Genomic DNA, 27640 nt, shown 5'->3' with positions numbered 1-27640 from the left:
GTGCCGTAAAGTCGTAGATGATAGAGCGTCGTGAGTAGCAGCGGTAACACCTCGATGCACCGAAGACGCCACAGCCTGCAGAGAGACATGCGTACTGTGTCTTTATGTACACAAAAACACAGCCACATTCATTTCCCATCGACAAGACAAACGACGGAAATCATTTTACGAAAACTGAAAACAACGAATACATGCCAACGCAAAACCTCGCAACTCCTCGTTTCCTCTCCATAATCGTTAGGATAATAATTTGCCTGCAGATTTGCAAAGAAAAATTAAGGTAAAATTCGTAGTTCTTGTGGTGAATGGAAAAAAAAATGCACTACGGTAATCTATTTGCAGAGGTTTAACATGATATTAGTAACACTGTATATTGTTCATATGGGTTTTAAAGTTTTTCTTTTTTATTTATTTTGTATACAGATCTTTATCTCTGTGTTTGCTGGAAGTCTTTGTTTTTTTATTTATAGAAAGGGTGTCTCTTTTTTCATTTTATAGATTTTTATTTATGGAGAGTCATTTTTAAAAAAGAAAAAAAAAGCTTATTTGTCTTGAAGTGTATGACTGAAAGTGGGAGGCTTCTGCTGCTGCTCCGCTTTCAGTGGTGATGTGAGGAGAAGTCCTAAGTCCCTAAATTTTGATGATAATGTCCTAAACAACAAGTCATAATAATTTTAACAACTGAATATTTTAAACTCAAATAAAATTACGAATTCTCTTTAAACTTTGCATTTATTAGTTAAAACAAATTTGTGAAAAACTTGTTTTAGCTAAGCTAAACATCAGCTCATTCGTTTTTGGCATAAGTTTTTCCTCAAATGTTCAAAGTATAAATTGAGCACCAGACAGGAGAATAAATAAAATCAATTTTTAGACAAATATTAATTTAAACTAGCTGGAGAGTTAGTCCAAATAACCAGCGACTGCTGCACAAAACGTGAAGGGAACAAAAGACAAATTATTTTGTCATTCATTAATTAAATCTCTGTATTTAAACCAAATTAAACTCTAATCAATCAATCGGAGTTAATTATCACTGTTTATAATTTTAACTTCAAATGTTAAACAAATTTAAAAGTGTTAGCGCCTCCGTCTAACTTTTTAGAATAGCACATTTTGAATACTGCCTGTTTTCTTTACCACAGTGTTGGGGGGAAAGGTGTCAAATATTTAAGTCTAAAGGCCTCTAGTCCAATTAATTTTCTCAAGTTCAAAGTCCGAGTCACGTTACCTCTGGAGTCTCACTGTTTTGATGAAAACACGTCTTGATTGACTGCATTTTCATGGAAACGATTTAACAATTAAAACGTGATTTGACATTTTAAACCTTAAAAATCTAAAAATTTGCATCAGAATTGAAAAGACGTGAGTCTAAAATGATGTCAGGTTGTAACGACAGAACAGGACTCGTCCAAATCTCTCCATCATCACCGTGAAAGAGGACCAGCAGCGGACAAAGCGAGCCTCGTCTCATTGTGGACGCCAGCAGGAGCGTCATACACTTTGTGCTTTGATTTCCTATCTCAGTTTTTCTGTTTGCACACGTGGAAATTCAGACTGAACTGCACCTGTACTTTGTCACTGTGTCTGCGCAGACTGTTTTTATGTTTTCTTTTTTTACTTTTGTAAACAGGTCAGTGATCTGCCGCCAAGTTAGTGTTTTAAGATCATGATGTGCCTTTTCATGGTTAAGTTTGGTTCTGTTTCCGTTTCGGCCTGACAGGTCAGCGTCACCACATAAAAACACGGCTCACATACTCGTGATGCGGCCTTCGGTCCCAAATTTAACTCCACAGATCAGCTAAAAGAGAGTTTTATTTAATGCATTTCATATTTAATCAAATTCTAATTTAATGCAGTTATAATCGGTCAAAACCTTGTGATTTGTTAGACTGGATTGAGTTGCTCAAATTTGGAAAAGTATCCTGATTGAACATTCGCAGAACTACAGTGTAAGAAAGGATAATACCAGAGTTCACTCAGCAGATGTTTTTGGATGGATTTACATGTTTTGTAGATAATAAATTCAAGCAGTCATTTGATTTCAGAAACGTAAACACATACTTTGGGTTCCCTTTTTCCAGTTACTTTGTGAAGAATAAGCTAAGAATACGTCATTACAGGAACTTCCTAAGTGTGAAATCCTCTCTTATCAAAGTTCAGGATGAAATTTAGGATGCTAAAAAAAAAAAAAAAAAAAAAGCTAAAGACAATAAAGATGAAATAATAATATAATAATAAATACTAAATATTATGACGCTTAAAAATGTCATCAAATAATTCATTTTAACAAATTATTTTTAAGGAATAATTCATTTAAATAATTGAGAAGAAAACAATTAGTGCCTCCGACTCCTTGTAGCTACAATTAAATGCCTGTCTTTTTCTTTTTTGCAATCGATTGCAATCTCGCTAAACAGTGACAAATGAGAGGCGTTGATGTTAATGCTCATCTGTCCCTAATAGCTAAATTATAATCAGAGATACAGGAAATTACATTTAGAGTTAAAGGATTTCTTAAGATAAGAGGTCTGGGATAGCCGTAAGTCAAAGTCATGACTTTATGATTTGCTTCTGTAATAGGAATATATGAATTTTTTTCCTGTATTAGGAATATAGGGCTTTTCTTATCTTAAAAACAGGGTTTCCACGGTCGTGAAATTCCTGAAAAAAGTTATAAAATAAGAAAAATTATTTTCCAGGCCTCGAAACACTTTGAAATCAACTAAATGTTTCAGAAAAGTTTTTAAAATGTACATTGTTTTGGCTATTATTTAAATTATGTTCAGAAAACTCAAAAAACATGTCTAACATCACACAAAATACTCTGTATTTAAAATCTGCGTCAGTGACCGACTGTTGATTAGATCTTTAGTTTTCTATCCTCCAAAAAGAGATGCAGCGTTGATGTTTTGCAAAGAACTCTATCAGCATATGCAGCAGGAATGTCTAATTTACGAGTACAGATCGGAGGCACCAGCAGTTTGCTTATTTGTAAATGCGAGCAAAGTGCACATTTATGGGCCTGCTCATTTTAAACAGCTTAAATAAAGTCATGGAAGTGGAGTCAATTTTTAAAAATTGGTAAAATGTGTGGGCATTCTGTAAAAAATAAGTTAAGATAGGATAAGCATTTAGGATGTTTTCCTGTCATGACGCCCCCTTGTTTCAGGAATCAGAATAAAGCAGAACATGTATTAAAAAGCAGCTGATGTACTCACAGCGGTGTGTTTTGTTGCGTCTGCACGGGACGCTCTGCAGTGTGGGATCAGACTCTGAAGTTAAAGCAGTGAAAGTGAGAACAACAGTGGTGTTATCCTTTCATTTCCAGATGAAGCCTCATGATATTCTGCAGTTTATCAACAAATCCAACATTAGTCTGTGGGATTTGCTGACAATAATAAAAGCTCAGAATATCAGCAGTCTTATCCTCATACATGTTGGGATGGTTCAGTAAAAGAAAAGAAATCGAAAGCAGTTTTGAAACTTCTGTGTTGTTGTTGTTGTAAACGCCTTATTTACTTTGTGTCAGTCTCAGCATGCTGTCCATCAGATTATCAAAAGAACAAAATCATTTCTTCACCATATCTGTCTGTGTTAACCTCAGCATCGAATGTCTCCATTATTAAAAAAAAAAAAAAACAGAACAACTTGCTACTTACAGCCATACAAACACGTATCAGTCTTTGTTTTTCAAACTCGACCTTGTTTGAATCTGTCAGTTAGCATCCAGTGACTGAAACAACAGAGAGGTGACGATGTGGTCCGAGCAGCGGAAGGTGAATAACGCAATGACAACATTTTGTTTTTGTTTTCACAGTCCTTGATGAGTAAGAGGGATATAACTTTATTTTTAAATAAACCTTTTTTCTGTGACAAAAGGCTCTGACTCTGGTTTAATATTTGTTTTACATCACAGCAATACAGTTTTTAGATTTTCTTTAAAAATCTATTTTTTCTTTAATTAACAAGGACCTCTGTCAGGGGGTGTGGAAGATCTGGCACTTTTTTGATAAACAGGCTCTATTTTGATTCTGTTTTATGCACTGTTTGCACCTTATGTAAAATGACAGTACAAAAACTGTCCCCACTGTGAATCACGTTATTTTTGTTGTGAATTAGAAAATGGTTGGGGGTCATCCTGCACCCTGTTGGGGGCCTGATTTGTCCTGTGGGCACTTAGCCGCACATGACTGATGTAGAGCATGAAATTGGGCAAAAATGAGCTGCTACGTGTGTAAAATCAACAGGACTCATTGCATTTTCCTGACTGGTAAATTGCAACACAATGCTGCAATGTAGTGTTGAGGGGTATTATGGGGCTGGTCATGCACTTGTAATTTAGACTCATTTACCACAATTCATTTTCATGGATGGGTTCCTGAACGAGCCTACTATAGCCAGGGGCCCAAAGTGTCCGAGGCCCAAAGTGTCAGAGGCCTTCATCTGCAAACTCATCCTGAAATAAACACTTATCAACCATGAAGAGATTAACAAAAGTGACCACACAAACCACCAAAAAGCGATGCAAAGTAAGATAACAAACAAAATAAGGTAACAAAATAACTAAAATAAGGGGCAAAATAACCACAAAGAGATACAAAAGACACAAAACCATCTCAAGCAGACACAAAACAACATCAGAGACACAAAATCATGACACAAAGACGCAAAACAACCACAAAAGACACTTACTGACCACAAATGACACAAAATTAAATAATGGGATCTAAAGGACCCCAAAAGAGAGAAATAACCATGAAAAGAACACAAAACAACCATAACAGCACACAAAATGTCCTCAAAGAAGCACAAAAAAAACACAAAGAGAACACAAACAAATATGGTCACACACAAAATCTCCATTTAAAGACTCGTCGCCACAAAAAGAAGCATAACAACTACAAAGAGACACAAAATATAACATGCAGGAGATCCACCCACCACAGTCTGTGTGCCCTGCTCCAGTGAAGAAGAGGTGGAGGTCCTTTTGCATATCTGGGCCCAGGGGCTCGATGATTCATGATCAGCTCGTGCTTCTTATAGAGGTATTTCAGTGACTTTGCAGACTGGAGGCAAATATTAGCTTATTCTAATAACAGTCAACCCCTTTAATATTTATACCAGTCAATACATTGTATGCACACATATCCTGCCCTCCGAATCTGAACGCTGATTGGCTGCTTGTCCTGCCAATCTAAATGGGGCGTCTGTCGACGGTTACGTCAAGATGGCAACACCAAAAGCAGAAGTACGGAATTTTTTTACTTCAAAATAAAATCAAAACGTTTTTAAAACGAAAAAAACAAATAATTTGTATAAGTACTGCGTTTCTACCAATAAAAAATCACAATATTAATTACTTTTAACGTACACAATGAAAGAATAGCGAACAAAAACATCTTTATTTTATTTTACGGTGTGGGACGTTTCAAAGAGGAATTTATGTTGAAATACACCGCCGGAACTTTCTAGAAATAATCTAAACTAGCTCGACAACCGCCAAACGTTGAGTTTAGAGGAAGTCCAATGATGATGTTGCTACGAAAATAGTCCCGGGGGGAAAAGTTATTCAACAGTACAGTGCTTGGAGGACGACAGGACGTCAACGTTTTAACAGGTAACGTTATTAAATATACCGCAAGCATTATTTTAACGCTGTAACATTAGCAAGCTAACATGCTATGCGGACAGCTAACGAGCTCCCCTAAAATAACATTCATTTTCGTTGCGCATTTTTATCAACTATTCTTTGGCACATGGCCTGTCGTAAATGTCTGTTAATGTAATTAATGATAACATTTCTTTGTAATTTTCTCCAGCAAGGGGGACTTCCCGGCTCTCCCTGTCTGTTGGCTGCTACAGAATAATTGACAGATAAATATTTAGCTGGAAGTCAGCTGCGTCACTGCCTAATTATCCGCCTTTGTTAAATATTACCGATGTAGATAATGAAACAAACATATAAATGTTCAGATATTGCTTTTAAGAAGAGCAGAAGAAGACTATGTTGCCCGAAAAGTGTATTTAAAATACTATTTAGGTGAAGTCAGGTCATATGAGGTAAAGTAGGACAAATAAGGTTTTACATCTTTGAATATTAGCTGCCAATATACAAATATGTTTCTGCATTGTTACCAGAAATGTGCTTTACATCAAACAATATTTTTTATGGTCTCAGATAACAAGAACAGGACAGAGCAAATATACGAAAACCCACTGGTCTCCTAATTTGCCACAAAACCAATGTGGCTTTAAGATTAGTAATTATTGCCGTTAAAGTAATGAGGGTGGAATAACACAAATGTAGGATGTCGCATTTTATAAACTTTTTGACTAGAAATCAAAATATTTTTACACACATGCCAATTGTAGAAAATAAGCAAAAGTTGGATAATATTTTTAAGGAAGAGCTACAGGTTAAATCATTTGATAAATAAAAAACTGATCTGATAAATGGATTAGTGATTAAAAATCCCCAAAAGTGACTGTCTCATCTTACCTGAACATGTCATTGGAGTGAGGTCAGGGCTGTTGATGGGTAAGGTTTCTAAATAATGTTATTTAACAACATATTTTCATCGTGGAAATATAGCAAATGACAATAAAAAGGTTTAAAAGTAACACGCAATGTCGTCTGCAGAGTTTTAGGTGGTTTTCTTGGTAATCTACCAAAAAGTAGCCCCTATTAACTAACTTCACCCTAGACTTATTTGTGCTCGCTGGGTCTTATTCAAGTGATTTCCCCCTAAATTTGCACCATTTCATTTCAGGCTCTTCTGAGGCAGAAGCAAAAGGTTCAAGTCTTAAATTCTAATAAATGTAATCAAATAGAGAGAGAAGCACAAAGATGTATTCAATGTTTCTCTGTCTTCCACTTGTATCCAAAATGTATTTGATGCCGTTAATCTAATTTCTTTACTTTTATTCCAGTTTCATGCATGTGTAAGATGACAGCTTGTCATCTTTACATCCAGGATAACTTCCTGAGTTTAGAAAGTGAGTTAGAAAATTAGATTTCATAGAGGCGAGTAGAAAAGGAGGAGAGTGATGGGGGAATTACATTACACACTAATGTGTGGGTGTGCATAATGCGCTCTTTGCAGCCCTGCTGTCATGTCTGATTTTCACTATTAGTTTAACTATTTTAAAATATGTGTTTTACTGGTATTCATGGTATTTCTAACTGTGATTGGATAGCTTGCTCCATGGTATGTGAAGCTGGCCTCTGAGGATGTGTTATGAGTAAAATATTCTATTTGTAGTACTCTGCAAACTTGTTTTTGTAGTTATTTTAAATATGTTTGTCTTGTTATATCCTGCATATAAAACAGGATTCAGGTTGTTAGAGAGGAGTGGCGGGGGAGGTTTGCACGCCTCTCTTAAAGCAGGCAAGCAAGGGAAACTCTCAAAACTTACAACACTTAAAAAAGATGTAGCAGGTTCAAGAAAGGAATTTTAATTTCATTTATTAAACTATGTTTTAAAAAATGACTAACTCTACCATGTACCTTGAAAAGTAAAATTAAAATTCTTTTCACACACATCATCCTCACCACACACTACGGAAATTACTATGAGCATCCGTTCTAACCAGTTTCTACACGACTCAAATAACTGTTGGCCCACTTTTTGCCTTCGGCCACACTGAAAGTAAAAGGAAACCATAATAAGAAATGTTAAAGCAAGTTGACATGACACATGAACCTATCGCTCACACATCTACATTAATAGATTGGTTATCATTTATGTGTTTACTGGTGGGACAGCATGAACTAACTGCTGCTAGTTTCACTTCCTCCAAAGTCAAAGTAAAGAGCCAACGTCTATTTTTGACACAAAGAGAATCAGGCTCTCTCTTTGTGCTTCTTTGTGTGGGAATAATGATGATTATTCTCACTTCCTTTTTCATTTTTGTAGCTTTACCCTTAAAGCTTGACTGATGTTTTAGTCTTTTGCGCACATACAGTCTTGAGGTGACAGTTTAGCCACGTGAAACAGCAAACAGTTTTGGTTAGCCATCTCTGTTGGAAGAGCAGATTCATCCACAGATCTTTAAACTTTTATCTAGTGTTATTTTAATTGGTCCAGTACTTAAGTTTATGACTAAAACTAACGCCAAGGCTTGTCGCCCAGCCCTGCATTCTCATATCAGCATAAGTTTCACTTAGAGTTTAGTGCTAATGGCAACATGCTATTACACTGAACTGAGATGGCAAACATTAAACCTGTCAAACATGAGCAAAGTAGCATTGTGAGCCTCAAAGGGCCACTACCGTGACTTGTTTGAGTACACCATGTCTAGTCACATGCTGAAACCCTTCTCTTTCAAATCTTTTCAGGATGTTGCTGAAAATACTGCTGGGCTTCCTGTGTGGCGTTAGAGTTTATGCTCAGCAGGATCCTCCCCCGCTGCTGCTGGTGTCATTCGACGGTTTCCGAGCAGACTATGTGCAGAGGTTCCCCATGCCGAACCTGAAGCTCCTGTACAGCCAAGGGGTCCTGGTGGAGCAGCTCACCAACGTATTCCCCACCAAGACGTTTCCCAATCACTACAGCCTGGTAACCTTGCTGCCCGTGGTTTTTGTGTTGTGAAAGATGAGCTGTCAGGTCACTGAAAACACTTCCTCCTAGCTCTTTGTCTGATAATGTGAACAAATCATATTGCAAATGTTGTTTATCAGTTAAGTATCTTGAAAAGCCTACATAAACCACTTTGGTCCGATTATGTACGTGGAAGTTGATAGAATAATATGAAATACACAGCATAGTCACATAATGAATTACAACAATCAGAACAAAAGAATTAATAACCATCGTTGGTTTCCAGGTCACAGGGCTGTACGCCGAGTCTCACGGCATCCTGGCCAACAACATGTACGACCCTGTCAGCAACAAGAGCTTCCACGTGGGCAACAACAACACCGACGATCCCGCGTGGTGGAATGAGGCGCAGCCACTCTGGGTTACAGCACTGGACTCCGGCTATAAGACGGCGGCCATGATGTGGCCCGGCTCTGATGTAACCATCAGCAACCGCACACCGTCACATTTCCTTCCCTTCAACCGTAATGTGACGTTCCAGCAACGATTGGGGAACGTGACAAAGTGGATATTGGGAGACGGAAAGGTAGAAAAGTTTCAGACATATTTCATTGTATTTCCATTCTTTTTTTGTTTGCCCATGAATATCTTTGCTGGTTTCCATTCCCTCTGCTCCATCACTCGACTAATTACCTTTTAATGGCATTTTAGTGTACGAGGCAATAACACTGGGATGTCTGGGTGGGTTAGTAGCTAATGAATGACACTCTGTATAATGCACTCAATTCCACCAGGAGCCAGGAGTGAAGTTTGCAGCCATGTACTGGGATGAGCCCGATCGATCAGGTCACCTGTTCGGCCCTGACAACGACACTGCCATGAGCCAAGTGCTGAAGGAGGTACAGTAATTTTGTTATGCTTAAAATCTCTTAAAAACACACTTGATTCTGACACAAAATGTTCCTGAAATCCTTTGCTCTAAAAAAAAAAAAAAAAAAAAGACAGGGTTTGTACAGTCATGAAAAGCCTGGAAAGGTTGTGGAATTTGCAAATAACAATTTCCAGGCCTGGAAAATATTTAGAATACTAAATGTAACCTTGAAGGTTTTTGAAAAGTCATGGTATTTTGTTCCACAAACCTGTATAATAATGTGTTCAAGGACTGTCAGCAATTTGAAAATCCAGCAATAATTTCTGTTTTTACGGTTTATAGCTTTGTTAAATGGTGCGATGGATTGTGATTAAAAAAAAATAAATCTCATAATTTTTATCTTTAAAAAGCTCCAAAAATTTAAAAAAAGGGTGTTTTCTTATAACTATGTTTTCTTATAAGCATTTGCAGTTAAATAACTACAAAATATAGCCATTGCCGTTGCATGCCCCTCCCCTAAAGCCAAAATAAAGAACAAAGTTCCCTCCCTACTGCTTAAAAAATGATTTGACATGCCTCTCTCTTTTTGCACCACCCTCTCCCCTCATAAAGAACTAATAAATGTTCAGTTCTAATCCTGTTCTGAATTCATTATTTAAATAAAAGACAAAATCTATAATATAGTAATGCAGTGGTCATTTCAGAGAATGTATGATCTTTGAAATTTGCCTAAAAATCATGAAAAAGTCATGAAAATGTATTGGTAAAATGTGTATAAACCCTGATCTGATGAATGAATGTGTTTCCATCAGTCACCCGTACTTATTTGTGCTCATACTGTGGCCATTGAATTACAACACATGGATTGAGGCAGCAGGTTTTGGTAATATTTCCTTAGTGCAGTTAAGTTTGTGTTCTTGCCTAGCAGACCTGTTTATTATGATGATAATAATTTATGGAAATCAACTGTAAAAATGGTAAAAGCTTTGCATGATCCAAAGTCTCAGCACACATGAGGGTTAATCAGATTTGTACAGACTGTTTTCACTTGAGATTTTCTTGATGGAAGCCGTTATTGATGGCCGTGTTGTTTGCAATCAGGTTGACGACCACATTGGCCTGCTGATTTCGGAGCTGAAGCGGAATGACCTCTGGGGTCACGTCAACGTCCTGGTAACCAGTGACCACGGCATGGCTCAGTGCTCGGCCGAGCGCCTCATACGGCTGAACGACTGCCTCCACCCTGACAACTACACGCTGGTGGACCGCACACCTGTGGCAACACTCATCCCACATAATAGTAACAAACCCTCACATCAGCTAACATGAGATTAAAGCATACAAACATAACCACAATAACTCCAAATTTTGTTTTTTCTGTTCATATGCTTTGCAGGCATAGAGGTCATCTTTGCCCTGCTGAAGAATTGCCACCCCAATATGACGGTATATTTGAAATCGGACATCCCCGATAGGCTGCACTACCAGAAAAACGAGCGCGTCCAGCCAATCACACTGATCGCTGACGAGGGCTGGACAATAGTGCAGGGAGAGAAAAAGCTCCCAAGATGTAAGTTTCTTCTTTGTAGTTATGCTGTGATAAATACAAAACCATTTGTTGTCACCTCCACCCACTGCTCCCTTCTCTTTCACAGTGGGCGATCATGGCTATGACAACTCCCTTCCCAGCATGCACCCATTCATGGCAGCTTTGGGGCCCAGCTTCCGTAAGGGTTATAGAATGAGCAGTCTGCAAAGCGTTGACATTTACCCGCTCATGTGCCATCTGCTCTCGGTGCCCCCGCAGCCCAACAACGGCACCCTGACTCAGGCTCGGCACCTGCTGGCTGCTGAGGCTGGCTGGAATGTCCCTCTGGTGATCAGCTTGGTGGTGGGCGTCCTACTAGTGCTCACTACAATCACTGGTAAGTCTAACAGGGTCCCCACAGTCATGAAATCAATGGAAAAGTTATGAAAGTTCTGGAAATGGTTTGGAATTTACAGAATGTTTTGGAAGAGTTAATATACATTGTTTTGGGAATTGTTTCAAATATGTTCCTAAAATCCTAAAACATTTCTAATTAAAGGCAAAATTTGTTCCTTGTGTTTAAAATCTAGTGCTGCGTTGACCACGGAAATGTCACAAGCCGACTGGTATTGCATCATTGCTCAGGGTGTGCCCCCTTACATTCTGTCATAAAGAGAGAAACAGGAAAATGCCAAAAAGCTGTTAGTATGTGCACGGTCTATTGTCATGTCAGGTTGGTGGCAGGAGAGTAAAGTTAGCAAGTGCTAGCAGTTTTCTTATTTGCAAATGTCCAGGGAGTGCGTGTTTAATAATATGACTGTATCTCTGTATAGGCTTACTTATTTAAACTACTAACACAAAGTCATGGAAATGGGGTGAACTGTGATGGAAAAGTTTTTAAATTGTATTTGTAGAAATGCGTTGGGACTCTGGTCTAAACAGGCATGTCCAAAGTCTGGCCAGTTGGCCGTTGGGCCAATTTTAAACGACCCCCTGTTTGTTGTTCAAAATATACTATATGTGGACCCATGCATTATTGGTTAAGAAAGCCAGATCACACTGCGCTTCTTCCGTTCACCTCATAATGGCAGGACTGTTACAGAGTTTGTAGACATGCACCAAGTAGGAGCTACGCAGGTGGAACTGATGTCTTCTCATGAACAAACAAGCAAACGGATGGTAACCTAATCGCAGACATTTCCTGCTCTGTAGCAGACATGGCCACAGCAAAGTAAGGGTGTTGGAAAAGATAGGCTTGAGTATTGTGAATAAAACATCGTAGTCCCTTTATCAAAGAGGTTTTGATTAAATTAGACTAAGATTTAATTTCAGGTACATTTTGAAATATCAGCTAAATCCATGACAAGTCAGTGTAAGTGTAGTGCATGTCTCCAGCTGATCAACAAACTAACATGTCCTGTTTTTCTTCAGTTATGTTCAGGTTTCTGAACTGCCGCCGCCACTCAGGCCCCCGACCCTTCCAGAGGCTGCAGCTCGATGACCATGACGACGACGACCCCCTGTTGGAGTGAGAACCAGTCAAAGCCGGTCAGTCCACACTAAACTGTGTCACCTGTTTCTGCTCAAATAGTTACTTGACATGTTGCACTTTATTCACTGATGTGTCCCTACCTGTCACTGAACACAGTATGTGCGTTGTTAATATGTATGTACACACACATGCAGGAGAAAAACCTGTTTTTTATCAAAACCCTTCAGGCCCACTGAAACCTGCTGTGGGGTTGTACACTGGTGTTAAAACAGCTGTAGGAAACAGTGAATACTGTTGTATTCATTGACTCTCCATAAGGTTACTGTTTTTAAAAACCCTGTTACAATAGACTTGAATATGTGACAAGGGCCAGTGGAGTTTTCTTGTAGGATGTTACTTGTTTTGAGGAAATATTGAGGATTTCTTTTGGTCAAAAATAAACATTGAGATTAATATTTTTATTCTAGGAGAAAAAAAATGACTTAAGTTGAAGATTTAGGAGATTTATTTTATATTTTTCTCTGGCAACTGGATTTAAAGAAATCTCTTTTTTTGTATATTTTATTTTTTGTATTTGTCGTGTTCCATTTTGTCAGCAGAGGGAGCCAGTAGCTCATTTAAGATTTATATTGCATCTCACTGAGATCCTGTGTGTCTTGAAGAGGAAAGCTTAAATATATATATATATATTTCCAATATTTTCTTGGAATTATTTTGATTGTTTTTCTGTGCGCACTGTTACGGTTTTAGTTTATGTGTGACACTGATACCTGACTCTGAAGTTATCTAAATAACACTTTCACTCGCCTTTTTCCCAAATGTGCATGCTTAAAAAGTGAAATATGACAGCTGAATTGATACATTTTTACGATAGAATTTTAGTGTAATAGGCAAGGACGACTCTAAATGCCACACTAAAGTGAAATGGTGTTTGGAAAAAAGCAATTTCTATGCAAATTATTTCTTAAGTGTAGGTGTGTCAGGATTCCATTCTGTACTTCGACTAAATGATACCAAAGACTGTTAAGATATTCCAAAAAAATATATTGCATCATAGAGAGATTTGTATCATAAAATTAAAGCAATATAATGGTTGTTGTCCTTATTGGCATCAGGTAGGACAGTAAGCTACCGGTTAACCTAGATTTTAATTACAGTACAAGATCAAATTCAAGTAGCAAGTTAAGAAATAACTTAAAATGTAGTAAATTTTCATATTTATCTGATGCTACCAATTCATCTTTTCTTTCAATCAAATCCATTTAAAAGACCGAAACCAACAATGGATGCATCCTGCTACAAAATGTTGTGTGTTTGAAAGACTGACACATTATCTTCCTCTGTACTAAACAGATCAGTTGCCCAAAATGTGAAAAAACTATTTCAACACATCAAGAAGGATCACTGTTGCACCAGTGTACCTTTGTCATAATAAACGGGGGGCACTGTTACTGTAGTTTATTCCAACTGAATCCACCATAAACCTTCCTGCTGCTTTAAATACACTCTAGAGCACAAAATGTTTATTCATCCACAGCTGAAAGTAGTCCCTAACAAATGCACTATTTCCTACCTTTAGTAGAGTAATGTTTGCTAAAAAAAATGTGTCCAGGAAATTATCTAGTTAAATAAATAAATAAAAAATAAATAAATAAGATTCATATTGATAGAAGGAACCAGTGACCTTGAGGCTGAGTGCTGCCAACAGGACTGGATGATCTTTTCATAGATATCTTGAAGGTATACTATGCAGGAACTGTCAGTTATTGTTTGTAAACATTCAGACTTGGCCCCTCCTACCTACTCTTCTTCTTATGTGATCTGCAAGCTACTGTATTATTGCCGGGACCTTACATTTATTGTAATGGGACTCTTTAGCAAGCTAACTAAGCTAACCGCTGTAACAAAGAGAAAACAGGCCAACCCTGCACTGCTCTTTATTCTCATCCTCTCCCTCAGTGCTCACCACTGAAAGTGAACCTCAAATTTTCTCTCACTTTGTCTGCTTGGTGTTTCGCCTTGCTGTATTTGCATATTTTCAGGCGCTGTGTCCAAGATTTTTGTAGCTTCCTCATGGAAGCGTGCTGCACCTACCTGTTCTCTACCTCTTTATGAAGTCCAGACCTCACCTGCGCACTATTTTTCGTGTGGGGCCACACACCACTGCCCAAAGGTTTCAGTGACATAAACACAGCAGAATAAAAAAACAGGAATAGGAAAATCCTGCATAGTATACCTTTACACAAAACTAGCGCCAGCCTCATCTTTTAATGCAGCCCTGCTTGCATGTATCTAGTGTTCATTCATCTATTCATGTGTGTGCATGTAGCTAGGCCTTTCGCTGCTGAAACAAGTGAAGGGGAGCAATTCCACACCCCACCATATCATATTTATGTAGTTTGTGATCTCTCAATGCTACACGCAAGCTGCGTCTTTGCACTCTATTTGTGTTTGAATCCCAAAGGTACTGTTTTTATGTTTTTGAGAGGTAAAAAATATCTCACTATGCAAATCCTAGCCTGGAGAGATTCCTGTTGCTAAATGACATTTTCAAAATGAATAAAATTGATTGAAAATCAGACTCTTTGTGTTTTGATTCGCTCATGGTATGGAAAGGAAAAGCGACACACGTTTGGAAAAATTAATTTATATTCCTTTATATTTTTTTTTCTCCATCGCAGTCACAACATTACAATGTAATAAAATGGTAAATATATAAAATCAAACTCAATACTGACGCATATACATTTCTGTATCGTGTTCAAAACCAAATGAACTGTACATGTTTTCATTTATATCTGTTTTTACATCATTTAAAATCTGTCATAATTTCTATGTAGTCATCTGTATTATTGTAAATCTTTGTCTCTTCACAGATAAATAGACTTTATTTTCAGGAGGTATTGTAACAAAAATAACACATTTCCTAACGCTGGCCACGTAGAGCCATTGAAAATATCATTCAACTCTTCCCCAGAATGCTTCAACACTATTGTAGACACAGAATACACAGACAAACAAGAGATACACAACGTGTCTTCTCGTTTCTCTCCCGTCTCTTATGTGGTTGGTCAGAAACATTCGGTGTGAATTTGGGAATCCCCCCCCCCATAAAAGACCCGAAGATTCCTGAATGATGTTTTTATGAGCTGACGCATAAGCGGTTTGAACACGGTCGATGACAGCAGCCATCACTTCTACAGTAAAGATGGGAGATGTTAGACAGACAGCCTCGGCTTTCACTAGAATAAAATCTGGTTTTCTCTTTGAACATTTTCTCCCTCAACTTTGAAACATGTGCTTATGTATTGAACTGTTTGGCATGTAGCTGAACGCTGCAAATATGACCGTCTTATCAAGCTATTTTATCACACCCGTAGTCAAAAATGTCCATCTTAACAAAAAATGACTGTTACACTGTGCTAGTTTCCAAACATGGCAAGAAATCCTTTTCTCTCTCTTATTTGGTGGTATCAAGCCATGTAGGCAGGTTTGCTTTTATTTGAGATTTCTGGGTCCACCCAAAGACAGTGGAAGCAGATGGATTTTCATCTGTGGTGCACACAGCATTAAAGGGACAGTTTACCCCAAAATCAAAATGACATATTTTTACCTCTTACCTGTAGGGCTGTTTATCAGTCTCTATTGTTTTGATGCAAGTTGCTGAGTGTTGGAGATATCAGCTGCAAAGATTTCTGCCTTTTCTCTAGTATTATGGAACCAGAAGATACCTGACTTCTGGTGCTCAAAGTGCTGATTTTTTTTTTTTTTTTTTGAAAAACTCAACAGCAGTGTCTCTTTCCAGAAATCATGACCCAGTTACTGAAGATAATCCATAGTCCTTGTTGTGAGCAGTTTCATGCAGGAACTATTTTCTTTCTAACACAGTACACCCCTCAACAGTATCACTGTGCAGAAGGAAGTGTGCATCTACTCATGGACATGAGACTTGTCACAATGCAACAAGTTAACACTTATGGCGTCCTCCTCAGCTGAGTTGTAACATTAGCTAGCTCAGAGCTGCTCAGTGATCTAGCAGTAGACACACACTTCCTTCTGCGGCCATTTTTTGGCATTTTGAGCACCAAAAGCAGAGAGAAATCTACATCTTCAGAGAGAAGGCAGACATCTCTACAGCAGATAACTCCAACACCTGGCAACAATATGCACCAAATATGAAGTTAGAGCTGAAAGACACTTAGCTTAGCTTAGAATAATGACTGGAAGTAGGTGGAAACAGCTAGCTCTGACCATCTTTTTAAACTGGACCAACTTTTTAAACTTTGCACAGAGCCAGCCTCTCCGTTTCCCCTGTTTTCACTGTTGTGCTAAGCTAAGCTAACTGGCTGCTAGCTCCGGTTATCAATCAACTATTTTTTTAACACAATATGAGGGGTTAAAATGGACATTTTGCACTCAATTTCTTCACAAATCATTGCTTATTGTAAAAGTCTTTCTTTGCAGCACAATCAAGCTGTTTTTTTGTCTTTATGAGGAATGTGATACCTTTCATTATTCATCTGTTAATCCTGCAAAACCATAGTTGGCTTGTGGCTGTCTGGCAAATCACCTCCCAAAACACCATCCTGCCTACAGATCTAATATCAGTGTGCTTATACTCAAGACAACACGATGGCACAGACTGCTACGAAAACACAGTTTCCAGTCAAGCCGTTATTTTTCTTCTCTCGTTTTACATTCTGGATATTTATAAGGAACATTTACTATCAGTACGTTTTGAAAGAGCCATCAAACCAACTCATCAAACATAGATCCAACTGAGGAGGATTACCAGTAAAAGGTATTTACAATCAAAATGCCAACCACAAGAAAATAAAAAGTACTTTTGCACATCGAAATTTCTAGAGCTACTCTTTTTTTTTCAAGCTGAAGAACACAGTAGAAAAAGCATGACCCCGACAAAATAAAAGCTCATGGTACATCTTATAGATACATCCACGTTAAGGTTTAGTTTGACCCTGCTCTGTGCTTATAGTATCCACACCTGAGTCAGACCATTGAAATCCCCCCCCCGCTCGTTCTCCATGATAGGATTTGTGCCAAAACAACCTCTTCGCTTCAAAAAGGAAAGGATTTCAAGTGTTGTCGGACTCAGATCTGGTAGAAACTGGTCTGAGATCAGAAACAGCTTAGCGTCTGGCCTCCAGTTCTAAATGATGAGTAATGATAATTTCACAGCTCTGGACCAAGCAAGTAAAACTTTGGCTAAAAAGAGCATATGAAGCATTACTGACACATACGGCACTCACGCACATACACACACTCACACGCAGCCCAATCACAGGCCTCATATGCTTTGCAGACCCTGATAGTGGAACATTTAATCCAGAGAACAAAAAATAAATAAATAAAACTTTCTGGTTTCACAAACAGATGCACATTCCTCTGTCGGGAGGTTGCATCTATCCTGGTTATCCCTTAAAGGTACATTACACTGTTTTTACTGCTCCTCCCGACCAATTTGAACCCATCAACAGACAAACTTGATAGAGAAAAATGTAAATTAAGAAATGTACTAATGCAAAAGTAAACAAAAGTTATATCATGTTTGCATTGTTGCGCATTGATACTTAATGCTTTCTTCTCCTCTTATTTGCAAACAATGACAAAAGGCAAAAAAACAACATAAACAACGTGAGAACAGTGATGTGGTATTTTTTGTAAAGGTTATCCAAGCCCAGAACCTTTCTGTCTGTGCATAGCTGTGGATGTGTAGCCATACAATAACACTGACTGGGTTTTTTCTACAGAGTGGGCCTGGCTAAGGCTCTGGGTTTTTGGGTGAAGGAAGAATTTCATGTACAACATGCAGACTCGACTGTAGAATGTAGATCCATGTTTTTTTTGACAAATAGGCTGAATTAAAAGCAAAATGAAAAAGTTATGAAACCTGCAGTTTGATTATGAGCCTACAGCCGAGTCTGAATGCCATACATGAATACTTCCGCATAAACTGTTTTTTTTTTTTTTTGTTGTTGTTGTTTTTGGTTGTGTTAGTGTGTTAGACCTGATTTGTGTTCAACCTGATCTCTGATTGGCTGGAGCTGTGGGTGCAAAGGGGCCATGGTTTGGGTCAAAAGGTCAGAGGTCAGGAGAAGCTGGTTGGACAGCCGCTCTGGAACATAAATCTCCCTCTAACAACCCAGAAGCACATACGAAGCTGTGACTCTTCAAACCGTTAAGCCTCTGCAGCGTCCACTTATTTTCCTAGGAGCACACGTGCCCTCGAATCTACGACATTCATGCAAGAAATTCACGAGCACGATCTGAACAGAAAATGTCTGACTGTATTTTTCGGACAGTGTGCTAACACAGTGTGCCGTTCTCCTTTGATTCCTGTGCTCCGACACACCAAACTCATGCTTAATGTACAGTGCATGTCCACATGTGAGTGTACCAAAACTTAGCACCACCTTCCTGAAGTTTGTTTTTAACCACCATATCTTAAAAAACCTCCACTTCTGGCAAGCGAATAAGGCATTGTTGCTTTTATGTGTCACTCTCTGACAGAAGGTGTTGCTTTTTTTTACGTACACTCTCTACATGAGATTGATTGAATGACAATATTCAATCAATCTGAATGTAAAACACTAAACATATTTGGCTAAATTCTTCACTGTTACCACAACAATACAAAAACCAGCCATCTTTACTCAATAGCACCATATGAATATTGTTCCCAAATTATAAAGGGGTAAGGGATTATTGGACATTAGTGTGTGAGATTGTGTGTGTGTGTGTGTGTGTGTGTGTGTGTTCAAGCGGTGAGGTAGGGACACAGCCCATGTTGTAACACTACTTTTTGTGTACTAAGCATATCTCCCTGCTGTGGAGGAAAACCCTGTGTGTATGTTTGTGTATGTGTGTGTGTTGTGAGCGTGTACACGAAGCACATCTCCTTGCGTCGGAGACTTGCATAGCTTCTGCAGGACAGGAAGAGCAGTTGTCCGTTTGGACGGAGCCTTTGGCACAGCCTTGGCCGATAACTGAAGGCAGTACTCAAGTTGCACCATAGAATTCAAAGAGACAATCTGCCCTTATTGCACCATTAAGTACATGTGTGTTTCATATTTGCACCATATGAAGTGGGATTAGCAGCCAATTGACTCTGTAGCTTGTTGCACCATATGAACACCGATGCTGCTGCTTCTGTTGCGAGTTCGCACCTACCAAATCTAGTTTGCAGCAAATTAACTGATTTGTCCTTTTTCTTTTTTTTTTTTTTGAATCGGCTAGCACCTCGGAAAAGTAATGTAAGCTCGCTCTTTGTTCATGTTAGTCAAACTTAAAGGGATACGTCAACATTTTTGGTGTTAGTCTCCTTTTGTCATCTGCCACGTGGCTGAAACAATTCTTCCAATAACAAAGCTTGGGATGGGGACCCCATTAAGGGTCGCAAGATCAATCTTAGGGGCCAATTAAAGGTCCAGTGTGTACGATGTAGTGGCAAACCCCTTCTCTTGTGTGCCAGACATGTAGGAGAACCATGGTGGCCAATACGAAAATGTGAATAACCCTATTTAGAGCCAATGTTTGATTTGTCCATTATGGGCTACTGTGTGTAGAAACATGGCGGATTCGACCACCCCTAAGGTTACAAAAACACAACAATTCTTATTTTCAGGTGATAATACACTAACGAAAATATATCTATCTCATATTTATCAAAGTGAGCTCCAACCGAACTCTTGGTGGTTGCAGCTGCATTGTGGGTATTGCAGGCACCAGGTTTTGATCAGAAAAGTTTCCATGGGGGGGATTAAAAAGGAAGAATCCCTGGTTCTGCTGCATTGATTTTGATCCCTCTCTTTTTTAACTGTCCTTTGTGTTTCCAACAATGTTATTGGAGTCCAATGCTAAATTGGTTGAGCACTCTTTTAAAGGAATTGGTCCAAAACCAAAAAAAGTGTTCACTATATGATGAAACGTCTTGTCTCTCTGTCCCTCCTGTCCAACTACATTCCCAGGCCCCTTCAGAACCATCCACTGGATGCCCTCAGACCCATCACCTGACTGCCCCACCCACCTAAACACCTGTTCCCACTGCCCCTATCTGCTCTGCAGCTGCCTGGCCTTCCCAGTTTTGAGGTATTTATACGATTAATACATTATACCTTCACTCTTCAAATAAATCAGTGAATTGATCCTGTCCGTTGTTGTCCGCATTTCCGTCCAATCGTACATTTCTTGAGTTGTGACAGCCAATCCTATTTTTTCTTAATTCCTGACTTATTATTATTATTATCATTGTATTATATTATTTACTCCAAGGAGTTTATGTCTCCGGTTAAGTTAAGCTAGGAGGTCTGTGTTCGCCAAATGCCCTTCTATATATAGAGTTATTGTCTAATAACTTTTTGTCAATGAACTTCTGAAGTTTTTGCTTGATCACTAAAAAATGATTACATTTGGTGGTCATTTCGCAAACAAGCTTGCTTTTAACCTTGGTTTTAATTCCTACAAGTTAGCACACCTGGACAAGAAAACAAAGAGGCTCAAACTTTTCCCCCCAAAATGTTGAAGTACCCCTTTTTAACACTCTTAATACTCTTAATACTCTCAAACTCTCCTGCTCAATCCTCTTGGACGGCAGCTATAATAAGAAGCATATGTGTTTTTGTGTTCATCAATCCTAACCGCACCATCTGAAATGGCTCATGGCTGGGTTTCACCTGCTCTACCATCAATGTGGGACTGGAGAAAAAGTGTGGAGCGTTGGCCGGCAAAAACACTTTCACCCCATTCCAAACACTTGTTTCCGCTCGCCGCCACGCTGTGTTAAGGCGCCCTCCCCCCCGATGGTGTGTGATTTCAGGAGCAACGTTCCTGTCGACGGCCTGATGACTGATATCTCAGCTCATTTGTTGTCGCCTGCCAATGTAACAGCTTGGATTACAGGGATAAACAAACAAAAAAATAAATAATGAGCCATACATCACAGCTCAGCTGTGGGTGGCTTTGGAGGAGTTGATGTTGGACTTGTTACAGGATGAGACAAGTCGTTGAGAGGGGTGGTGACGATTAAAGTCCAAAACTGTTTTAGATCAGCTTCAGTGGCAGCACCCTGTTAGCGTTGGACTAACATGATTAAGACATCACACGCAGAAAAATGTAGTAGATATAGATCAAAAAATAATTTGTCTTGCATTTGCTCTTTCTGTTGAAGATCTGGCGACGAATTCTCTTTGTCGTCATTGTCTAGCAAAGCTAACTGATGCAACTGAGCATTTTCTGTGGACGGAATCACTATGAAACCTCCCATGACCCTTCTAAACATAACAGGAAATGATGGAGATGAAATGTTAGATCCCTAGACGGCAAGCACACATTCAAAAAGTTTGATAAGCATGTGCTGCCTTAAGTTCCTTCCTGTATTTTGACATATTTACAGTATTACTGTACATCAGTAATACTGCCAACTTCAGCAGGCGGTAACGGTAACGCTAACATGGGAATTTATCTGGAAGATGATGGTGTCACTGTTTGTTTTTGATTATTCTTTGTAAATTGTGACGAGCAAACATATTTTGCAACAACAGCTGTAGCATCCATCTGTTCTCAGTAGATCTTTAGCTCTAGCTTCATGCTAACACCTTAGCAAAAGGCATTGAGTGAGGCCTCTTGGCAATAAAAAGATTATTTGTTTTTTAGCATGTGGCATGTAGACTTGTAACGTTTATAACTTTAGCTCCGCTAATATCCAAGCTATCTCACCCAGTATACTAGCAATGTAGCTAGTTTTGTTTTGAAATTTATTTCAGGCAGTAAACCACTAATTCAAAAAGTATGGTCATTTTGGCACAGTCATTTTTTAAATTACATAAAGTGTCACATTGCTAGCCATTCAGGAACAGGAACATAACATTATTTTAACGATTTTGGGCCTTATTTTTGAGCTGATACTACTTCTCATTGTCTCACTTTTAGAGCTTATGTTGCTAACTGCCGCCAAACGTAGTAAGTGTTAGCATTCTTCAGGGGCATTTTGGGAAAAATGCTTACTGGCTTTCTCTCTTAAAGTTAGAAAGTACTGGTACTAGTTTTTCTTCTCTCCTTTCTCTAACTTTAAACAGAGCCCAAGTTAGTGGCTTCTTACAGAGTTCAATCTTTATGCTAGGCTAAGATGCCTCTAGCTCCATATTCAGTGTACAAATATGAGAGAAAGAACTTCTCATTTAACTCCGGCAAGAAAACAGATATGTGTTTCCCAAAATGTCAAACTATTCCGGTAGCACAACCTTTGAGTGAAATTTCACGCTTTAGATGCCAATACCCTCTCTGTCTCCATCTTTCCCATCATGCTCTGCAACTCTCCCTGGTAAACCGACCACAAAAACCGATGTGTCCAACTCCCAAGTCGACAACAATTACAAGTACGTTAAAAAAACATCCCTTTTGTACATAGAAAATATATACACTACCTTTTGACTAGACTAACAACAACATGTTCACAAACTCCTTTTATTAAAAGTGACGTCTGTTCTTTCTTTGTGTCACATCTTCTTTATCGACCAAATCCCGTGAATGTGTGAGCGGCGCAACGTAAACGGCATGCGGCGGTCAAAGACTCCGATTTGAAACTGCGCTCATTTTTCACATTATTTTTAGTTTTTTCTTCACAGCGGAGAGCGAACGTGTGATATTAAATGATGAGAACAGATGAAGAGAGATCAGAGGAGTTTGGAAATAGAGAGACAGAAGGATAAAGAGAGAAAGAGATGGACTCGCGCTGAAGCAGCTTGTTGAGTCATGGCCATGGGACTCGCAGGTCGTGGTGCCCGCAAGGAATGTGTGTGTGTATGTGTTTGTTTGAGTATGTGTGTGTGTGTGTGTGTGTGTGTGTGCATAAAGTGTTGTTTTTGTGTGTGTGTGTGTGTGCTTACATCAAGTGCGACATTGTGCATGTGAGAATGTGTTTCTAAGTCTTCTCTAAATCTGAACAACCATGTATTCATACATGTCTTTTTAACGGTGCTCATGTATACTGATGTGTGTGTTGATGTGTGTGTTTGTGTGTCAGAGAGAGGACTCGTACTGCAACAGTTCATACAGCAGGGGTCCGTCGCGGTAGCGGATGCCCACAGCGGCTGGCGTTATGTACTGCAGGATGTTTATAGTCCTCCGCAGGCGCCTGTCTACGTAGTGGGCGTCCCATGCTGGGTAACGCTTCCTGGGCATGTCGATCTTTATAAGCGGGCCCTCGGGCTTGGTGGTTATCGGCGCTGACCTCACCTGGAAGACGGGGAGACACGACTCGGCCACATCCTCTTCCGTCTGTGACTTGGCCATGTGGGCCGGGGTGGGTGGGGCACTGGGTGGAGCTGACGGGGGGAGGGGAAGACCCCAGAGCAGCTGGGCACAGCAGGATGAGGCGGGGCTCGGCTGGAGGTGGGCGGTGGCAGGGTGCAGGAACCCGTAGTACAGCAGCATGACCAGTACTCCACCAGCGAATGTCAGGTAGACGCCACAGAGCGCTGGGACAGCATAGGAGTCAGTCAACACTGGATCCCTGTAGGCATACCTGCAAGATAGTGGTGACATGAGGTTTATAACTTTCGAATTTTGATTGGTTTGATTTCTTTCAAAAAGAAGAAATAAAAAAAAAGAAAATTAATTTTAAAAAGTGCTGAAAAAAAGTATATAAAAGCATATACATATATAATTTTAAAAATATAGTTTTCTCGACAATTTTGCCTATTTTTGGTTTCAAGTAATTTTATTGTTACCTTTACTAATTTCTTGAAATTATTTGGGACATTTCTTGCCAAGTTGGTCATTGCCTTTTCCCCCATGTTTTCAAAAGAAATCAAACCAATTTTCGTCGGTTTTAAAGGGTCAAATAGCTTATGAAAGGCATCTAAATGCAACCCAAGAAAACTGATGTCCAAACAGGTTTCAAAAGGTTAAACAAGAAACATTTTTGGTTTCTCCCATGTGCAAAATGCAAGAAAATGCAAATGTAACTAACTCACCACAGCCCAGTGAGGATGCTGTTTTCGGCCAACACCACAGTGTAGTACGCCACCATCCTGTACCGCGTCCGGCCCTCCTTCACGTTAAACCAGCAGAAGATGTACACAATGCCGACCACCATGTTAAAGAGCACCTCTTCCCACTTGGACATACAGAAGTCGGTGCCTCCGTGCACCACCCAGAAGGCCATGGCACACCAATGGACCACCACAAAGATGCCAAAGTAGATGTGGAAGAGGGAGGCGAAGAGGGCGAGCGAGAGGACGCGAGATGAGATGGTGAAGAGGCGCCAGAAGAGGTGCAGCAGCGCCCCGCGGTAGCTCATGCTGCGCTGGTCGTCACGAGAATCTCGCAGCAGTTTGTGGTAGGAGGCCAGAACCCAAGCGAGAGACAGGAGGGAGCCCAGGGAGGAGATGCCTACAGAGGAGGGTTACAGAGGTGGAAGTGAATTAATCAGAACAAAGTATTTTCAAGGTTCGTGAAACGAAAAGCACACCGGCATAAAATTATCACGAGTCAGTGGGGGTGTTTTGTGTAATAATGTGAGCACGTTCTTAAATAAGAGGTGGTGTGTGACACGACAGAAACATTTGGTACTGACACCTAATGGTATGAGTCTGAAATAAAAAGTTATTTTTTGATGTCCCAGCTGCTGTTTGCATCCACCCCCTGTGCTAGTCACATATTTGCATTTAGGTAGAAGGTGTCCCAAAACTCCAGAGTGATAGAGATGAATAACACCAGTGGGTGGCCGCCTGGATGATGCATTTCTTGGATGAATAAGGGAGAGGAGGCTGATGGAGTTTGGCTATCACATCCCCCGGACACCTATGATTGTGCTTTCTTTCCACCTGAACAAAAAAAAAAAACACTGTGAAAATCTAAAACGCAGCACCATCTGCAGCCACAAATTACAGAGCATGATGTGTGCAAATTGCTAATTACTGTTTGTGCAGCTGCTGATTTGTATGTGCTTTGTGGCTACATGAAAACATGGTGTTATGTTTGTTAATGTGGCAGGCAGGGAGTCCATGGTGTTCATGTAGAGCTGGTCTCTCTGGCTGTTTCAGATTTGCAGTGGTCTGAAGAACTGAAGTCCGGTGTGATCTGTGCTCCACCTACACTGCAGCGTCTCGGCTCGGTTCTCCTGGATCATGATGCAGAGCTGCAAGACCAGCTGAGGCGCAGATTCCAGGAAAGTCTCCAGCAGCCGCAGCATGTTGACGTCTGCGTACTCAAACATCATGGCCCAGTACCAGCGACGCTGGTGCTCCTTCTGCCGACGCGACATGATGCCCAGATACAGCGTCCTGATGTACCTGCAGGGGGTCAGAGGTAAGGTAATTAGTCTTTAAACTATACATTTTTTCAGCCTGTTGTTTTTATCATTCACACCATTTTTCATTTATTTTCTTTCTCACTTCTTGTGGGTATTACTTAGGTATAAGGACTAATACCAACATGTCAAAATGCTCTTTTACAAGTAAATGTTCTTCATTTAAAAATGTACTTATCTTAAAAAACAAACAAAGCATGCTAAACCCTTAAAATTACTAGAAATAAATCTTAAAAACTTTTAAAAAACATCAAAATGATGATTTTTTAAAAAAAATAGTAGAAAAAATTTAAAAATATGCCGCAGCTCAAAAAAATAAAAAACAGAAAAAACACCAAGAAATCCTCAAAATTATGAAAATCACCTAAAACTCTAAATTATCAAAAAAGAAAATAAATCTTGTCAAAATAAAGTCCTCTGCTACTTTCATGTTTTTATTGAGGGGACAAATACACATGTGCTAAATACTGAGGCAGACGTATGCATTCTCCCTGAAATCTACACAAAGAATTAATTGGCTCCTATTGGCTACTTTTAATAATCTGCCTTTCCTTCATTTTCTCAAAGATGCTGAAAAATTGCTATTCTTCAATATACAAGAAAGGAACCTGAATATACTTTGGTTTTGTCAAGTGGTTGGATAAAGAAATTTGAGTGTGTTACCTCTCTAAATTATGGTGGCTAAATTTCAGGAAACAATCAGCTGATGAATCCGTGATGAAAACATAAAATCAGTGGTTGTTGCCCTAATGCACATGGTACAGTACCATGGTACCCAAACATAAAATATCAGAAATATCTTTGTAATGCAACTCTGGCAACAGAATTAAAAGCTATTGCCCTGCTGAACTTTTGCTATAAATACTTTTAGTTTTCATTATAGTCTGATCGTTGATAGAACCTCTTTTTGAACAAACAACCATGACATAATTCCAATCCATACATATTGAGTGAAACTACAGTACATGTGGGTGGGATGTAGGCAGTGCTTTCAATTAAAATGCCTGAGGGCACTCACAGAGTGTGTGTGTGTGTGTGTGTGTGTGTGTGTGTGTGTGTGTGTGTGTGTGTGTGTGTGTGTGTGTGTGTGCACGAATGTGTACATGCACGTGTATCCAAATGTACTCTAATGACACCCTTCCTCTTTCCTGTGTGTGCATCTCGACTATATGTGCATAGGTGTCATCGCGTGTGTGTGCATTTGCTCCTACATTATGCATGGCTCTGTATGTACGGCTATTACATCCTGTTTGAAACATACAAGCTTAACGCACAATACATAAATAATGCAGCAACCAAAGAAAAATGCCTACATGTGCATGCACACCACTCACATGGTAGACACGTTCATATCAGTCTGTCTCGATGCAGATGTCGGGCTTGCAGAGGCACGTGAGCTATCCAACATGGGAGCGTTTCTCGCTCATCAACAATCTAGTGCAGGGGTGTCAAACTCATTCTAGTTCGAGGGCCGAACACAGCACAATTTGATGTCAAGCGGGCTGGACCAGTAAAACCATTAGATATTTTGCAGTTTATGAAACTCTGATACATTAAAAATGCTTGATTTATGGTATAGGTGTAGTTTTAGACGCCCTAAACTCAAATATTTCAGTTATTGTCTGGAATTTGAAATCTTTTTTTTTATAAAAGCGCCACAATTTTCAGATTTGAAGTCATTTCAACTTTCCAAATTTATACACTTAAAATGCTTGATTTTTGTGTCTGTATATCGTCAGAAATGTACCAGTCAGTGTCAGGAATAATCTGTCTATTTTTTATTCCCAGCAACCCCCAAAAAAATCCAAGAATAAAGACAATTTCCTCACAATTTATTGGTATTTACTTTTTTTATTTTTCAGAGATAGATAGAAA

General features: G+C 39.3%; 3 protein-coding genes across 5 annotated transcripts in view; 2 read left to right on the top strand and 1 right to left on the bottom strand.

The window, feature by feature from the left end:
- Window positions 1–5526: 5526 nt before the first annotated feature.
- On the top strand, window positions 5527–20546 carry enpp4 (ectonucleotide pyrophosphatase/phosphodiesterase 4). Of its 2 annotated transcripts, XM_042512862.1 has the most exons (9): window positions 5527–5620; window positions 8343–8562; window positions 8831–9130; window positions 9339–9443; window positions 10517–10715; window positions 10812–10985; window positions 11071–11340; window positions 12375–12491; window positions 20424–20546. In XM_042512862.1, the coding sequence occupies exons 2-8, from the start codon at window positions 8344–8346 to the stop codon at window positions 12473–12475; spliced, it is 1368 nt and encodes a 455-aa protein (XP_042368796.1). In that variant the 5' UTR covers window positions 5527–5620; window position 8343; the 3' UTR covers window positions 12476–12491; window positions 20424–20546. The 2 variants fall into 2 exon arrangements, with proteins under 2 accessions (XP_042368796.1, XP_042368795.1); XM_042512861.1 differs by lacking the exon at window positions 20424–20546 and having other exon boundaries at window positions 12375–12930.
- A 2752-nt stretch (window positions 20547–23298) lies between these two features.
- LOC121962639 (XK-related protein 6) overlaps window positions 23299–27640 on the bottom strand; it is a 10567-nt gene continuing 6225 nt past the window's right edge. Inside the window, exons 2-4 of the mRNA XM_042512860.1 lie at window positions 25552–25748; window positions 24429–24846; window positions 23299–23977 (exon numbers count right to left, since the gene is read on the bottom strand). Of these exons, the coding sequence (XP_042368794.1) occupies window positions 23473–23977; window positions 24429–24846; window positions 25552–25748 (1120 nt within the window). The 3' untranslated portion in view covers window positions 23299–23472. The remainder of the gene's footprint in view (window positions 23978–24428; window positions 24847–25551; window positions 25749–27640) is intronic.
- gckr (glucokinase (hexokinase 4) regulator) overlaps window positions 25687–27640 on the top strand; it is a 50139-nt gene continuing 48185 nt past the window's right edge. For both annotated transcript variants that reach the window (XR_006107148.1, XM_042512859.1), the window contains exon 1: window positions 25687–25764. The gene's annotated coding sequence lies outside the window, so the exon portion shown is untranslated. The remainder of the gene's footprint in view (window positions 25765–27640) is intronic.

This window comes from Plectropomus leopardus, chromosome 24 (assembly GCF_008729295.1).
Source record: "Plectropomus leopardus isolate mb chromosome 24, YSFRI_Pleo_2.0, whole genome shotgun sequence".
Taxonomy (NCBI): domain Eukaryota; kingdom Metazoa; phylum Chordata; class Actinopteri; order Perciformes; family Serranidae; genus Plectropomus; species Plectropomus leopardus.
The sequence above is the reverse complement of the archived record's forward strand: the minus strand, read 5'-3'. Positions and strand labels throughout refer to the sequence as shown.

Excerpts from the sequence above, each read along its gene's own strand:
- enpp4 (XM_042512862.1), top strand. The coding sequence starts at position 8,344 with ATGTTGCTGAAAATACTGCTGGGCTTCCTGTGTGGCGTTAGAGTTTAT. Across the intron at positions 9,444-10,516 it reads TGAGCCAAGTGCTGAAGGAG|GTTGACGACCACATTGGCCT; the intron begins GTACAGTAATTT and ends GTTTGCAATCAG. Across the intron at positions 10,716-10,811 it reads AACACTCATCCCACATAATA|GCATAGAGGTCATCTTTGCC; the intron begins GTAACAAACCCT and ends TATGCTTTGCAG.